The 16,765-nt window shown below is 37.3% G+C and overlaps 4 protein-coding genes across 4 annotated transcripts; all 4 read left to right on the top strand.

Moving 5' to 3' along the window:
* Positions 1-415: 415 nt before the first annotated feature.
* Positions 416-1,414, top strand: LOC118810750 (taste receptor type 2 member 42-like). The gene has a single exon (XM_036574782.1). The coding sequence runs from the start codon at positions 416-418 to the stop codon at positions 1,412-1,414; it is 999 nt and encodes a 332-aa protein (XP_036430675.1).
* Positions 1,415-4,258: 2,844 nt separating this feature from the next.
* LOC118810743 lies at positions 4,259-5,257 on the top strand. Its single transcript, XM_036574770.1, has one exon. The coding sequence runs from the start codon at positions 4,259-4,261 to the stop codon at positions 5,255-5,257; it is 999 nt and encodes a 332-aa protein (XP_036430663.1).
* Positions 5,258-9,310: 4,053 nt separating this feature from the next.
* Positions 9,311-10,307, top strand: LOC118810735 (taste receptor type 2 member 114-like). The gene is given in 2 exon segments (XM_036574757.1): positions 9,311-10,020; positions 10,022-10,307. Coding segments are annotated over 2 exon segments (996 nt in total).
* Positions 10,308-13,668: 3,361 nt separating this feature from the next.
* On the top strand, positions 13,669-14,474 carry LOC118810729 (taste receptor type 2 member 1-like). The gene is given in 4 exon segments (XM_036574744.1): positions 13,669-13,930; positions 13,933-14,143; positions 14,145-14,376; positions 14,379-14,474. Coding segments are annotated over 4 exon segments (801 nt in total).
* The last annotated feature ends 2,291 nt before the right edge of the window (positions 14,475-16,765 follow it).

Here is a 16,765-nt window from a genome sequence, read left to right as displayed (position 1 = left end):
ACATCCAGGACCTGTTTGGCATTTCAGTGTGATCAGTCATTTTGTTTTTTCTTGGCTGGGATTAGACATAGAGATACACACCGTAAACATAATGAAAAAAAAATAAAAAGGGAAAACAAAGTGAAAATGTGAAAATGTTGTGTCATGCTTGGGTGCCGACACCAAACACCAGCCCACTGAAAGTGGCCGAAGAGTGTGTCTTCCCAGTAATTTGCATTGTAAATACAGATGAGAAAGAACCACAGAACACGTAGTTTTCATAAACTGATCCGATTAGTTAGAATATGTAATCAAGATCGAAGACATTTCCATTCATGACATCTCTTGGGACATTAAATTATAAAGGAGAAACGTTGTCTGAAGATAGCATTTACGCTCTTAATCATTTGTGGTTCAGAAAGATAAGATATCCAACATGGTTTATAACTACTCATATTTATACATTGCAATGAGTGCTAGAGTTTTTGCTAAAGTGAATATGCCTCTCTCGGCCGTCAGCCTTCTTTTGAACATCTTTTTTATCTACTGCATGGTCTTTCCACAACAAGGAGCAGAGCAGCTGAAAAGAACTCTCAAGGTTTTACTGGGATCACTTATTGCCTGCAACATTACTATTCATTCTTCCAGCATCCTCACTGTTCTATGTGAGTTTGTCTTATATAATGTGATAAACAACTGGTACATATGGTATCTTATGTTTGATGTGATTTTGGCCGTTATGATGTATACCATGATGACCATCGTTACTTCCTGCCACTGGAAGAACATGTTTTACTTCTGCCAGATTGTTCGTCTTCAGCATTCTGTCTTCATCTGGTTTAAGAGGAACATACGAGCCATCATAAACTGTGCTTTGATCTTAAATGCAATCTTATTTTTGTTTGGAATTATTGTAGAATTAGCTTATGCAGTTGTACGATTCAATTATCAGCAATTACATAATGCCTCAGATGATGTAGCAGAGGCGCTGTGGAATTCCGTACTAATAAACCGGAAGATAAGATTAGTGGACTTCTGGACTAGATTGGGCTGTTTTTTTCTCAGTCTTTGTGTGATGTTGGCCTCAAGCTATGCGACTGTTCTCTACCTGTGGAGACACATAAAGAATGTGGAGGAGAGCGGTCTCGTCTCTCCCCGACTCCAGAGACAGATAAAGATGACTATCACAGGCATCACAGTACAGGCACTCCTTCACTTCCTCTGCTCAGATGGGATTATATTAATTCAGATTATACCGAAATACTATGATGTGGATTTGGATTGGAATGGATACATCATCTGCACTATCATCTCTGTGTACTCTTTTGGGACAAGCATTAACATGATGGTTAGTCAGTCGCTGTTCCGGCAGAGAGCAGTTTGTATTTGGCAAAAACTTCTCCAGACTGTCAACTTCTCATCCCTGAATAATTAAGGACTTGTGACCTTTCATGTAATTACTTCCAAAGTAATGATTAGCTTACACTGTCAATCATATGATATGATTTCATTTTGCAACATAGTTCATTTTGTAAAGTTCAGAGGAATTTACAAAATTGAATTGAAGTAAATTAGAAAAGTATGGCATAGTGAGCAAAGTGCAGAGCCCAGGAGGAACCACTAGCCTAGCCTTGCCTAGCCTAATATAGCCTATACTAGTCAAGTAGGTTTGTTTTAGTACTGGTTCCAGAGCTTTCTTGCTATTTCTCCTTTCATCTCCTCTGGTTGCCCACCAGAATCAAATGATCACAGAGACTCAAGGGCAGAATATTGTTGCTACATCAAATTATGGTGAATGGAGAACTCATATCCTCCATACTAGTTTTAGTCCATGTAACTTCTGTAGCCAAGTGGATGATGTCCTATCCCAACCTGAGGGCCCTTGGCTTTGACTGAGTGTGAGACCAAAGGGGTTGAGCTGTTCCACTCCTTGGTGTGTTGGTGGGAGTTTGGTAGGTGCTCGGCCCACCACCCTTTGTCCCAAAACATTCCACTGAGCAGCAGATTCTCCATCCTGAAAGAGCTGGTGACTCTTATAACCATTAGCATTGCATACTCTGTAAAAAGTTAATCTCTGCATCAGGAAACACCCTGGCTACTGTTTATTTACAAGGTGTTCACTGGCCATATCCCATCAAGAACATTTCCTTGGTCAGATTACATGTACACTCATTTGCTTCTTCAATATTTAATTAGAGTAACTGATTTAAGATTGCCCTGATATGATGTTATGTTTGTTAGAAACTTTTAATATGACAGAAATCAAGGAGATAGTGTAATTTATTTATTTTATTTATTTTGACTTTTATTTCACTTTAAAAAGTGTAAGGTGAGCAATAATGTTCCACGTTATTTATGCATTCCTAGACAGCATCAACTGTATCAATCTGTAAATGTTTTAAATGTCTTGCAGCATCAGGAATTAGTTCCCCTGCTTTTTTCACTACATTTCTGAAGTTTCTCAAGTTGTTTCTCTGTGTTTGAATCCCACGGTCTGCTTTGGTTTTGGTCTTGACTCTTGTACTTAATAGTAGTCTGTTTGAGGTGAATCTGGACTGTCTGGAATCTGCACTGAGAGTCTACTAATAAACTTGATTGCAACCAGTCCTAACCTTATTTGTGACAATTAAAAAAAAAAAAGAATAAAATGTAATCAAACGCTGTAATTACCAGTCATTTTCATGCAACATATTTTGCAAATGGGAGGTAATAAATAAATCTATGCTTCTATATATTTTTACTAAGTGCTTAGCCATACAGTGGTATGCAAAAGTTTGAATACCCTTGGTCAGATTACAAGTTTTATTGCAAAAAGTAAACACGTTTTTGACAGAGAACAGATATGGCATTTTTAGTGAATTTAACATATTGGGGAAAAAAAAAAAACGTTTTATAACTTATTTTTACTTTAAAAATCGATGCTTACAAGTGTACTTCTACTATGATTAATGATAATGACAATAATTCTGTGTTCTTGGGTGTAAGTAGACAAAGAAATAAACAATAAAAAAATAAAATGACAAAAAATAAACAGGGAAAACCTTGTGAGAGTTAAAAGCATTGTGTTATGCTTAGGTGCTGATTCAAACACCAGCTCACTGAAAGTGGTTGAGGAGTGTGTTTTACCAATGTGTGTTATTTGCATTGCAAATACAGATGTAAAAGATGTATACAACACAGTACATGAAGTTTTCATAAACTGAACCAATTACAATATCTAATCAAAACTGAAGACATTTCCATTCATGACAGCTAGAAAGTAATTAGTACAGCCCCCCACCTTCCTCAAAAAAGAGGAGATACATTCTGTTAATGTGCAGATCTATGCCAAGAGTTGCAAACTTTTGGGACATCTATTAACATGGTATAACATACTTCTCTGATTCTGTATGTATCTGCTTTTGTTTATCTTCCCTTGTGTGTCTGTCTAGCCATGTGTTTCTGTTTTTGTTTTCCTGCCATTGTATCTGTAACTCTGCCTTGTAATCATTAGCCCCAGGAGTGTGTTGTTCTGTTACCATTACATCCATTTTATTTACTATTGAAAATGACCAGTGAACCTGCACACATCTTCTTAGTTTTATATGTTACATGTTACATGTACATGTTAATACGGAAAAAATAGTGGTAAATCTGTTTCAGGCATTAGGCAGTGCATTCATAATCATTTTATGTGATATTTTTTGTGAAGACGCTTTTAGAGACATTATAAACTCTTCAGATATTTGGTCTCTATCACCACCACTTGTGAATAATTCAGACTGAGTAAGTTTATCCAGAATGAAGCACTTTACATCAATCCATGAATGACTTTGTTCATATCATGGCCACTGGATTATGCAGAAGCTTTGAAAAAGTGGCGGAATTCCCCTTTAACAGCATTTCTACTTGATAAAGGAAAAAATACTGTGTTCTACGGAAAACTGTAATCAAGAGACTTTTTCTTGCAACATATTTTATATTTGGCTCATCAAAATTAAATATGTTACTACTTGACCAAAAACTACTACAATGACTGCGACAAGTTAAAAAATATTAGTAGAGCTAACGCTGTCTCACCCCTCCATCCAAAAGGAGGGGCTACACTCTGTCAACTTGCTGAGTACAACTATTCAGCCACCAATCCGAAAGGGGAGAACCTCTTACGTTGCGTTACGTTCCTTCAGTTACGCTTCTCTGAAGGAGTATTGAATTCAGAGGGAGTAACCGTCATATCTGAGGACAGCATAAAAGGCATGCTGTTTGTCATTTGTGTTTTTCTAACAATGAGCTGTCCAACATGGTTTATAACCACTCGTACTCTCTCTATTTCTACGTTGGAATGAGTGCACACACTTTTGCTTCACTGAATGTTCCTCTTTCTGCTGTCAGCATTCTTTTGAACTTTTTTTTTGTCTATTGTATGGTCTTTCCACAGAAAGGAGCAGAGCGGCTGAAGGAACCTCTGAATGTTTTACTGGGATCACTTGTTGGGTGCAACACTACGATTCATCTCTGCAGCCTTTTCTATGTTTTTCATCAGTTTGTCTTAAATACACTGATTATGAATTGGTACACCTTAATTATCGTATCTGATTTGATTTTGAGCATTATGTTATATACCATGCTGACCATTGTTACCTCCTGCCACTGGAAGAACATGTTTTACTTCTGCCAGATTGTTCCTCTCCAGAATTCTGTCTTCATCTGGTTTAAGAGGAACATAAGAACCTTAATATACTCTGCCTTGATCTTAAATGCCATTTTCTATTTGTTTGGAATGATTGTAGACATTGCTTATGAAATTGTGCGATCCCATTATGATGTAGCATTTACCCTCGGAAATGACACTGGGGATTCGCTGTGGAATTCCATGCAATTAAATCATTCGATAGGCTTAGCAAATGTTTGGTTTACATTACTCTATTTCTTGCTCAGTCTTTGTGTGATGTTGGCCTCGAGCTGTGCGACTGTTCTCTACCTGTGGAGACACATGAAGAATGTGGAGGAGAGCGGCCTCGTCTCTCCTCGTCTCCAGAGACAGATAAAGATGACCATCACAGGCATCACAGTACAGGTGCTCCTTCACTTCCTCTGCTCAGATGGGATTATAATAGTTGTAATTGCAGATAAATTCTCTCAGGAAAATTGGGATTCTGATGGATTTGTCCTCTGTACAATCATTTCTTTGTACTCTTTCGGGACAACCATAAACATGGGTGTTTGTCAGTCACCGTTCCGACAGGGAGTAGTTAATGCTTGGCAAAAACTTCTGCAATTTCTTATATCACTGAATTAATAAATGTGTGTAACCTTCCACCTCTTTCAGGTATGTATATCTTAGAGTGTAAGAAATATGCTCTGACTTAATTTTCCAGTAGATTTTATTTTGCTGTGTTTACAGAGTAATTTATAATTTATTTGATATCAATTTTTACGAATATTCCAATTCACATCTTCAGTGAATCAGTGTCATATCTGATAATAGGTTACATTTGTTATAAACTCACTGTATGATGGAAATAGAGTGTTTCTTTTTTTATGCCACTTTAAAAATTAGGAATGTGCATGTAAAGTGATAAATAACAGATACAGAAAATCTCTACTTAAGGACAAACACTGCCACTGTAGGGAGAAGTACAAGTAAAAGAACTGATAAAGGAAATTTCACAAGCAAGAGTAAATTAGTAGTTTATTGGAAAACCACTTTTTTTTGTATATCTGCAACCACAAACTGAAAATATTGAAAATCAACTGTACAATTTGCTCACATACCATATCAATCTTCATGTGTAATAATTAATGTGCAATACATGTAGAATATCCCAATAGTGTATCATTTTGTTATATTATATTGTTTATTTTGTGAAGAAGAGAGTTTATATTTTTATCTTTAGTGTTTTATATATTGTCTATATGGTAATAAGTAACAAACTGTAACCTTGTTAAGTAATTAACAAGGTTAATACCTTGTTTGTTCATTTTCTACTTGATACTTCTTTTCTTGAGTGCCTTGCTGTCCCTTTGCTGCTGTAGCACTGTGAATTTCCCCCGTTGTGGGACTAATAAAGGATTATCTTATCTTATCTTATCTTGATTATATAAGGCTTCCTAGATTGAATCAAAGGCTGTGCAGAGTCTGTACTGTTTAATTTGTGGTTTGCCATTTAAAAAAACAAAACAGATTACCAGATTCAGTCAAAACAACAGGTAGATTTCTCCTTCAAGAATGTTATTTTTAGTGACAGCCCTACTGCCAATTAGAGCCTTAAATGTTAGCTTATAATAATAAGTGCCAACCTCTAGACACAGTAAACATTACATTCACAGCCTTCAAACTATATAAATGTATGTCTATACTGACCCCACGCACAGTGAGGAGGATAGTTTGAGGGGACAAAGGATCTACAAGGATCACAGATGTGGTCAGAACGTCTCCTAAACCCTAATCAAACACCACCTATAGAACCACAGGTTGTATGGGGGCATGTGTCAGAAGAAAGCCTCTGCTGTTAAGGACCAATGAACTCATGTGCCTACAGTTTGCCAAACGTTACTGGAACTTTTAGTGGAGCCATGTTCTTTGGTCAAATGAGACCAAAATAGAGGTTTTTGGCAACAAATACCAGGTGATTTTGATGTGGTTACAAAAGCAGCCATGCAGAAAAGTTCCTCATCCCCTCTTTAAGGTATGGTGGTGGATCTGTGATAATGTGGAGCTGTTTTTCTTCCAAAGGCCCTGGACAATTTATTCAGATACATGGAATCACAGACTCCGTCAAGTACCAGCAGAAAGAAAATCTAAACCTGATGGCCTCAGCCAGGAAGCTTAAACTGGGCCACAGTTTGGATCTTCAAACAGGACAATGATCCAAAGCACACCTAAAAATAAGCACAAAAACAGTTCAGGAGGCTGCACAATGTAATAAATGAAGAGGTGCCAATAATTTTTGGCACGCACAGATTTGAGAAAAATATTTATTTCCCGATAAGATTTAGGTTTTTTTTTCTATCATTGTACTTCAAAAGGTTACATTTTTTTTATATTTTGAATCAAAGATCAAAAGGATAAGCAATAAAGAATGTTTTTTACAGCCTGTTTTGCTCATGTTTACCAGGGGTGCCAATATTTGTGGAGGGCACTGTATATGCCCCTGGTAATTACACTAATTACTTCACAAACAGACACGGTTTTTTTTTTTGTTTGTTTGTTTGTTTGTTTTTTACTTGATTTGACAGTTAAATAGCTTCACAGCCTCTCTCACACAGTTAAAACAGAGACACAACGGCAGTCAGAAAAAAAGAGAAACACAGAGACTGAGAGAAAGCAAGCACAAAGTCAGGCTGCGATCTCTGATGAACTAATGGAATAATAGCATCTGATGATGTAGTATCATCTGTAAGGTGACACTGAGGAGTAAATGTATCTTTGTAAATGTAATTTAAGTAAGTTAGATTCCAGATGTGGCAAATTTACCCTACAATCAAAGAGAACAACGATCTGATTATTACAGCACAACACTAAATTCTGGAGACTAACTCACTGGTAGGCTTTCTTACCTGCTTTGTCTGTGAACAGTGTGCACGTGACAAAATAATTTCATATAGATCAATATATCTGCTCATACTCTGCCACCTGCAGTCTGATCATATTACTGAGGTAACAAGTCTAAAGAAAACAGAATGTGAAAAACAAATCTGAGTGGACAAAAACTATTGTCCAGAGTTTTTGGGAACCTGTATTAGACTAGATTTCACCTATCAAATCTTTATACAGCTGTTTACCTCCAATGATGCAACACAATTGTATTTTATATGGATAAACTAAAGGCCATATGTTGACAACTATAGCTAAGTTGCAATAAAACTGTTTAATAAATAATCACCATATTATAACAAAAAAATAAGAAGAAAATGCTAAAAAGGACACCGCTCCTTGATTATCTAGGATTAGCTAGCCAGTTAGCTGCTTCATCTCTGTGAAGAATAAGTTGTGAAAAGCAAAGATCTCACCAGATTTTTAGGAGGTGCGTTTGGTTTGGTAATAATGCTGTTTTCTTCAGTTCATTTGAAAACAAAGACGACAGTTAGGATAAAGTATGTTCCCTATGTGCACTGGAAACATTCTCATTTTTCTTTCCCCACTAAACCCATCTCTGAACTTGTCAGGGCTGAAGTGTTTTTGGGAGCTGCTCTGATGTGATTGGCTTTCAGATTCTTTTAAATTTAACCAGGCTTTCATCTAACTGTTGAGCTAAAGTGCACTTTTATTTTTACTTTGCAGCTGTTATTAAAAAATTAAAGCACACATTTAAAGAAGATAGCTCTTTTAGGGTTCTTTGGTTTATTTAAAACCATGATTTCTATGTAGAACCATTCCATGCTTAAAGGGTTCTTTGCATGGTGAAATGTTTTTTTTCAGATTGACGGAGAATGTATTGTATATGGTTCTGTATAGAACCTTTTTGAAAATAGTTCTATATAGCACAAAAGAAGGTTCTGCCATGGTTCTGCTGTCAAGCTTGTAATAACAGAAGAGTCCTTTTTGATGCTATATAGAACCATTTGTTTACATGTTTAGATGTGGATGTGAACCCAGCTGCTTCTTTCATTCCTTCAACATCAATCAGAGAACGTTCCCTGACTCCGTCAAGGATGCGGACTCAGGTGAGTCAGGGGCAAACTTGGTCATAGCTGATTATACAATGAAGCTGCAACAGCTATTCTTAGTTGACTAACATGATTTTCCCTGTTGTTCTCACTTTTTTGGTCCATCCCCTGCTCTCCCCAGCTCCCAACTGGAAGGCACCTAATCATCTAATTTCTGATCACTAGCCACTGACTGGCTAACCAGGTGTTCACTCACCAGACAGATTAGGACTTCACAGAGGTAATTTCACCACAACAAAGGAAATAACAAAAAGTGTTTTTAGCACAAAGTCTCATCTGTATGGCTTGCCATAATTATAAAATAATGTAATTAGCGGGTATACATAAACAGAAATACACACAGGAATTAGATGATCAAGAATAAACAAGAAAAACAAAGCGAAAATGTAAAAGTGTTGCATCATGCTTGGCTGCCCATTCAAATTCCAGGCCACTGAAAGTAGTTAAGAATCTCCATTGTATCTCACCAGTGTGAACAATTTGCATTGGAAATACCAGTGAAAAGAAATGTTTACACAGCAGATGTAGTTTGCATAAATTGATAAAAATATTATGCAAACAAAATTGAAGACATTACCATCCATGACACCTCAGTGGACGCTGAATTAAGAGGAAGGACTTTTCATCTGAAGATAAAATATATGATATGTTCTTAATCATTCAGAAGAAGAAGATATCCAACATGGTTCATAACAGCTCTTGGTATATCTCTATTGAAATAAGTGCTGAAGCTTTTGCTTCTGTGAATGTGCCTTTCGCTACTGTCAGTGTTCTTTTGAACATCCTTTTTGTCTACTGCATGGTCGTTCCACAGCAAGGATCAGAGCAGCTGAAAGAACCCCTCAAGGTTTTACTGGGTTCACTTGTTGGTTGCAACATTACTATTCATTCTTGTAGCTTTTTGGTTGTTTTGAATGAGTTTGTCATCTCTGAGATGTTTAGAAATTACTACACATTCTATGTTCTGCCTGATTTGATGTTGAGTGTTATGATATATACCATGATGACCACTGTTACTGCCTGCCACTGTAAGAACATGTTTTACTTCTGCCAGATTGTCCCTCCTCAACATTCTGTGTTCATCTGGATTAAGAGGAACATAAGAGCCTTCATTTACTCTGCCTTGATCTTAAATGGAATTTTCTATTTCTTTGGAATGATTGTAGACATTGCTTATGAAACTGTAGGAGTCAATTATGATCTTGCATTTAATGCCTCAGATGATGTAATGGATGCGCTGTGGAATTCCCTACAAATAAACCGGAAGGTAAGATTAGTGGATTTCTGGAATAGATTAGGATTCTTTTTCCTCAGTCTTTGTTTGATGTTGGCATCAAGCTACGCGACTGTTCTCTACCTGTGGAGACACATGAAGAACGTGGAGGAGAGCGGTGTCTCCCCGACTCCAGAGACAGATAAAGATCACAATCACAGGCATCACAGTACAGGCGCTCCTTCACTTCCTCTGCTCAGATGGGATTATAATAGTTGAAATTGCAGTTAAATACTCCCGCGTGTCTTTGGATTGGAATGGGCATATCCTCTACACCATTATCTCTTTGTACTCTTTTGGGACAACCATTAACATGATGGTTAGTCAGTCACTGTTCCAGCAGGGAGCAGTTCATGTTTGGCAAAAACTTCTCCAGACTCCTCAATTTCTTATGTCACAGAATTAAACAAAGGCCTGTAGCCTTTCAGCTAATAATTTCTTCAGGTATTTATAACATGTCCTGTAAAGCTTTTGCTGTGATTATATTTTTGCAATGGATGTGATTTCACAAGTTTACAGAGCAAATTATAATTGATTGATATGAATGTGAATTGTTACAAAAATTCTTGAACTTCTGATCCTGAACTTCTGTGAATCAGTGTCATGATCAGATATTCACAATCTGTCTCAGTAAAGTTTCCCTGTTCATGCCTTCTATTTATTTTATTTCTCACGCCATTTGTATTTGGTTAATGAATGTACATGTGAACTGAACAATAATGTTTTACATTTATGCTTGTGCTAGTGGGACAGTTGTATTCTTAGGTAGCAGTATCTATAACAGCTGTAAATTGATTTGAATTACAGTATCAGAGATGGAAAAACAACTATTAATCATTATCTACATATTCATGCTTTACAAATAAATAATATACTAGCTTTTTAAAAGACATATTTCTGTTTGTGTTACACTTATGGCTTCGCTTCGCAAGTCTGAATGCCTTTCTCTTTGATCTCTCTTTAATTGTCTCCTTGTCTGTTTATCCATTTTGTGAGCCTGGCCTTCACTTAACCTGTTTGCAGTCTAAAATTCATGTTTGATAGAAGATTTCACCAACCATGGAAGCAACAGGTGCTTTAGAAGAGGAAACTGAAACCTCTTGGGCCATGGACATTTTGGTAGCACTGGCTGAACAGGGAAAACTGCTTCACGACCTCCTCTGCAAATTTGAGGAACTAGGCAGTAGGTAAATGTGGGGGGGACCAAAACTCAAGAATTGAGTCTTCTTTGAATTAAGGCCTTAATTAGTCTTCTTTTCCTTACAGTACACATTTCTGGAAAATATACATAGGAGGGTGTGTCAGCGGGGCGTGATCAGACGCTGTCTGTAAGGGGGAGGGCTGGTTTGAGTGAGGCAATGTACCTGTAAGTATGTGTACCTGTGGATAATGTCTCTCTCCCAACTAAAATATACAAAAATGACACTATAAAATTTAAAGCAGTATAATCCCTTCACTTTTACTTACAAACACAAATGTGGTATGGATTAAAAGTTTCTTGGATTTTAATGCTCTGAATGAATTCAAACTAATGCCCACTCTAAATAAATCCAACCAATGCCCATATCATGAAATATAAAAATGTCTGAGCCATAACACTGCTGCAACATCAAGTTTAGCTTAGTTTTGTCAATTTTTTGCTAGATTAATATTGATGTTGCTTTCTTCCAGCCAGTCTGTAAATCATCTTACAGCCCATTTTGTTTGGCGAAAAGCTTGCTCAGTGGTAATGACAGTTTCGGAATTTAGTGTAGTCTCAACTTCAGAGTCTGACCAAATCGGCTGAAAGTCAAATGTAATCTTAAAAGTAACCATTTTATCCAAAGCAGTGATAGAGATGTGGTAAGGGTTTGGTAGCTGGTACCAGTGTATCAGACTCAGCGGCATTGATGAAGTGTTACTGCTGTGCTGAGACGGGTCCACTACCCAAAAATGTTCAAAGAGCCAACAATGGTCTTGTGATCACATCGTTTTAATCAGATAAGCTATTTATCACTGTAGCTTCAAAGTGTACCAATTCTGTAGACATCTAATAGAGTGGATGGTAAGTGTATGCAGTGTTTAAAAACTCCATCAACAGCGTGGACACATTGGACCAGGGCAACGCAGACTAACATGGTACTACAACTACTACATCTCTGTCACTACCGTGTGGAGAATGATCCACCACCCAAACAATATCTGGTCAGCAGAGGTCCTATGGTGGTTTCCAGTGATTAAATTAAAAAAAAAAAAAGAGTAAAACTGTTCAGTGGATTGACATAAATCTGTCAGATCTGTCATTATAGAGCAAGGATGTCCCATCTAATCTATAAAGGGTCTGTGTGGGTGCTGTGTGAGCACATGATTATGCTTGTTAAATTGGTTGGTCTCAGTCATAAAAGAATTGATTCACTAGGATTTACTACCATTCCAGTTGCAGTAAAAGGATTCTGACAATCATGTTCCTTATCACTTTTTTTGATCTTCCTACTGTCTGTCAGGTGGCTGAAACTCTCTTTAACAAGGTCTTCAATTACTATGGCCTCCCTGGGGACATCACATCTAGTCAAGGTACCCGGTTCAGCTTGAGAATGTGGAAGACTCTGGGGTACAGGCTGAGAGGCAGGAGATATAGTAAGCCTGACAGTTCAACCCTTGTCCAATGGACGGGTTTTGTTGTCTGGCAGGCCATGAAGGCTCTCAGTCTTTCCTTTCCCTGTAGAATCTTTCAAAGTACACCGAAAAGTCAATCATATTGCTTTCACGTTAGAATTACCACCTAGTTTCTGTACCCCAGCTACTTCCCCATTCTCCTTTCTTAGGTTGGTGGTCCTCCATGAAGTTGCTATCTTGCAATGCTATACCTGCAACACTAGGGTAACCCTCCTACCTATACAGACACTATAATGATGTCCTCCTGGACTATAGGTGTGAATACAGCTTTCAGTACCATGTGGACTTGAAGGGGTATGTCGCCAAGGAGCAGTGCTGGATGCCTATTGGCAACATTCTTGACCCAGAGTTTATGTGAGACTTTCACAGACGACATACCGACTGTCCCACCCTGTATCTGAGGAGTAGTACCTCAGACTGCCCTGTGGCTGGGGTCTGCTTCTTCCATTCTCCAACACTTGCCATCACTGGCCAATGGATCCCTGGCCCTTAGATCCTGTCTGTCACATACGATAAACATTTATTTCAGTGCTGATTAGCTCCCCTACCTTTCCTCCCCTGTATATCACCTCACTTAGAAAGTCTCTCACTTTCTAGCAAAGCATCTAAGCTCTTGGGTCAAAGTAAAGATGGAAATACACAGCGGGAAAAAGACATGATGAGAAATAAACAGGGAAAACAAAGTTTAATAGATGTGAAAGTGTTGTGCTTCAGTGTCTAAGCTTCAGCCTACTAAAAGCAATCGAGAATCTCCAGTGTGTCTTACCAGCATGAATAATTTGCATTGTAAATATAGAGAAAAATAAATATCTCCACCACTGTACATGTAGTTTACAACAACTGATTTGATTAGTTAGAAAATGTACTCAAGATTTAGGACATTATCATGCTCATCCTGCTCCCTCCCCCTAACAAAAGGAGGAGTGACACTGTCGATGTGTGGGGAATAACACTTCTGAGGCACTAATCCATGCCAAGAGTGGAGAACTTCTTTCATTGCTTTTTTTCAGAGGAAATTCATAAATAAGAGGGAGAGACCTTTTATATCTGAGAACAGCTTAACAGGCCATGCTCTTGGCCCCCTGCTGTTTCAGAAAGATAAAATCTCCAACATGGTTCTTAATAACTCTTTGTATTTCTCTGTTGAAATGAGTCGTGAAGCTTTTGCTTCAGTGAATGTGCCTCTCTCTGCTGTCAGCATTCTTCTGAACATTGTTTTTGTCTACTCTATGGTCTTTCCACGGAAAGGAGCAGAGCAGCTGAATGAAACGCTCAAGGTTTTACTGGGATCACTTGTTGGGGGCAACATTACTATTCATTTCTGCAGCCTTTTGTTTGTTTTAATGAGTATGTTTTTAATGACGTGGTTAGAAATTGGTACATATTATGTATAATATGTCCTCTGATTTTGAGTGTTATGATATATACCATGATGGCTATCATTTCGTCCTGCCACTGGAAGAACATATTTTACTTCTGCCAGATTGTTCCTTCTCAACATTCATTCTTCATCTGGTTTAAGAGGAACATAAGAGCCATGATATACTCTGCCTTGATCTTAAATGCAATGTTCTGTTTGTTTGGTATGACTCGACATTTTGTATAAGATTGTACAACTCAATATGAATCTAGCAAATAATTTCATTAGTGAAACACAGGAAGGACTGTGGAGTGTCCTGCAAATAAACTTGCTAAGTTTTGCGGACTTCTTGTTTACATTAGTCTTATATTTGCTCAGTCTCTGTTTGATGTTGGCATCGAGCTACGCAACTGTTCTCTACCTGTGGAGACACATGAAGAATGTGGAGGAGAGCAGCCTCGTCTCTCTCCCCAACTCCAGAGACAGATAAAGATGACCATCACAGGCATCACAGTACAGGCCACAGAGTCACACACTGTTCCAGCAGAGAGTAGTTGAAGCTTGGCAAAAACTTCTTCAGATGTTCAATTTCTTCAGTCACTGAATTAATAAGGGCTTGTAACCTGTCTTGTCGTTTCTTCAGGTATGTATGGCTTATAGTGTAAGGCTTATGCTGCAATTTAACTGTGCCACAGACCTGATCTTATGATTGACAAAAATCTGATAATTTTCACATTACTTATGCTTATATTACAGTTACATATTGTTCTAGGAAAGGTTTGCAAAGTAAAGACTGAAGTGAACCTGACTTTACTTGACTCTCCTGGACAACATCATCTGTAGCAATCTAACAAAAGAAATGAATGGCCTGTCCCATCAAGAATAAAACAAACAAACAATGAATACAGCAATTCTCAATGTACAGGTTTTTATGTTTTTATAAGATTAAATACTGTTTTATCAAAAGCTGGTTTCTGTTTAAAAAAGAAATTGTAATTGGCAGTTATTTTCTTGTAACCTGCTGCATTTAGTGTGTCACAAATAGATAATTCTGTATTCTTGAGTGTGACTAAAGGCAGAAATGCCAATCCTGTGTCAGTGTATTTAAAAAGTGGGGCATAGAATAGATTTCAAACAGACAATATTCAATTTTAGTTGAGTACACAGTACATTGTAATGCAGTGTATCATGAGATAATTATGAGGGTTAATTTGCGATAGCTGATCAGTCTTTTTAAAGTACTTCTTTGAAGCATACAGATGGAATCATTTTTTTGTGGCAACACAAACAGCTTCTTTGTTAGGTGCTCATCGAACTAACTAAATCAACTGTACAGTGAGAAGTCCTCTGAAAAGATAGTTTTCTGTAGCTAACACGTTATATTTGGTAAGTTATGTCTTACCATCTAGCTTCCTGTGCTTTAAAAGTTGGCTAGTGAATGTTTAGATGAAAACATTTCATTTGCTAAATAATCCCGTCTGACAGTATGGCACTTCAGTTTCAGTGACTTCTGTAGCCAACCATACAACTCTTTGTGTTGCAGACCAACAAACAGAAGTGCTAGCTTCAACCAAAAGTATGAATCCATATGGAAATTGTCAAGTAGACATGTTTTATTCTCAAGTGGCACAAGCTAACAAAAAGAAGTTAGAATATGGGCTGAACAGCCAACCTAGCAGTCTATAATATGCATTTGTTTCAGAAACTACAGGGTTAAAAATGGGTGGTTCATTAAAAAAATTAATAAAATTCTACATCAGTTTAGAAAGTGATGTAATTTCTGGATACAAATCTATCTCTTATGTGTCCTTGTGATGTGTGTGTGTATATATATATATATCCCCATTACACCACTAGAGGTCAGTAGTGATCTGCTGGTGGACGCGCGCCTCTTTCCAAAAATGAAATTTACAGCATGAAACCCATGATTTGTCAAGATGAATAAGGCCACTAAGAAGAAATTAATTTTACAAAAAGTATTTTTTGTTCTGCTTATATTTTTATATTTGATATATTAAAATGTATTCATAGCTCATTTTGTTACTGATTATAATTTTCAGTCCTGGCCTTAATGATAGTCATTTTCTTTGTTAAGATACAAATACATGCTACTGCTCTATATTATTACTCTATGGGACTACTACCAATACTACTATAATATTTTTTGCTAGTTAAAAGAGAATCCAGGAAAGGCCTATATGAGGCTCGCCACTTTGCCAAAACATGCATCAGCAAATAGTCTAACTGTTTAAGAACAATGTTCCTCAAAAAGCATTTGCAAGGATTTTAGGTATTTTACCCTCTTCAGTGCATAATATTATCAAACATTTAGGGAATCCATAAAAAAAATTGTGAATAAACGGCAAGGCCAAAAATCACAACTGAATGTCTATGACCTTCAACCCCTCAAACAGCACTGCATTAAAAATTGCATACTTCTTGATGGATGTCACCCCATAGGCTCTGGAATACTTTGACAAACCACTGTCAAAAAACACTGTTGCAACATCCACAAATACGTTAAGACTGTACAATGCACAGTGGAAATTATATGTCAACAACGTCCAGAAAAGCTACTGACTTCTCTGGGCTTGATCTCAGCTTAAATGAACTGACGCATGGTGGAAACATTTACTGTGATCTGATGAGTCCACTTTTCAGATTTTTATAGAAATAATTGACATCATGCTCTGTGGGCCAAAGAAGTAAAGGACCATCCAGATTGTTACCAGTATAAAGTTCAAAATCCAGGGTCTGTCATAGAATACATCAAGGGTGTGTTAGTGCTCATGGCATGGGTAACTTGCACGTCTGTGAAAGCACCATTAATGCTGAAAGACATTTTGGAG

Source organism: Colossoma macropomum, unplaced genomic scaffold, assembly GCF_904425465.1.
Source record: "Colossoma macropomum unplaced genomic scaffold, Colossoma_macropomum, whole genome shotgun sequence".
Classification (NCBI taxonomy): Eukaryota; Metazoa; Chordata; class Actinopteri; order Characiformes; family Serrasalmidae; genus Colossoma; species Colossoma macropomum.
This window is presented reverse-complemented; position numbering and strand designations above follow the sequence as displayed.

Bases quoted from the DNA above. Each gene is read 5' to 3' on its own strand.
- LOC118810750 (XM_036574782.1), top strand. From the start codon at position 416: ATGGTTTATAACTACTCATATTTATACATTGCAATGAGTGCTAGAGTT.
- LOC118810743 (XM_036574770.1), top strand. From the start codon at position 4,259: ATGGTTTATAACCACTCGTACTCTCTCTATTTCTACGTTGGAATGAGT.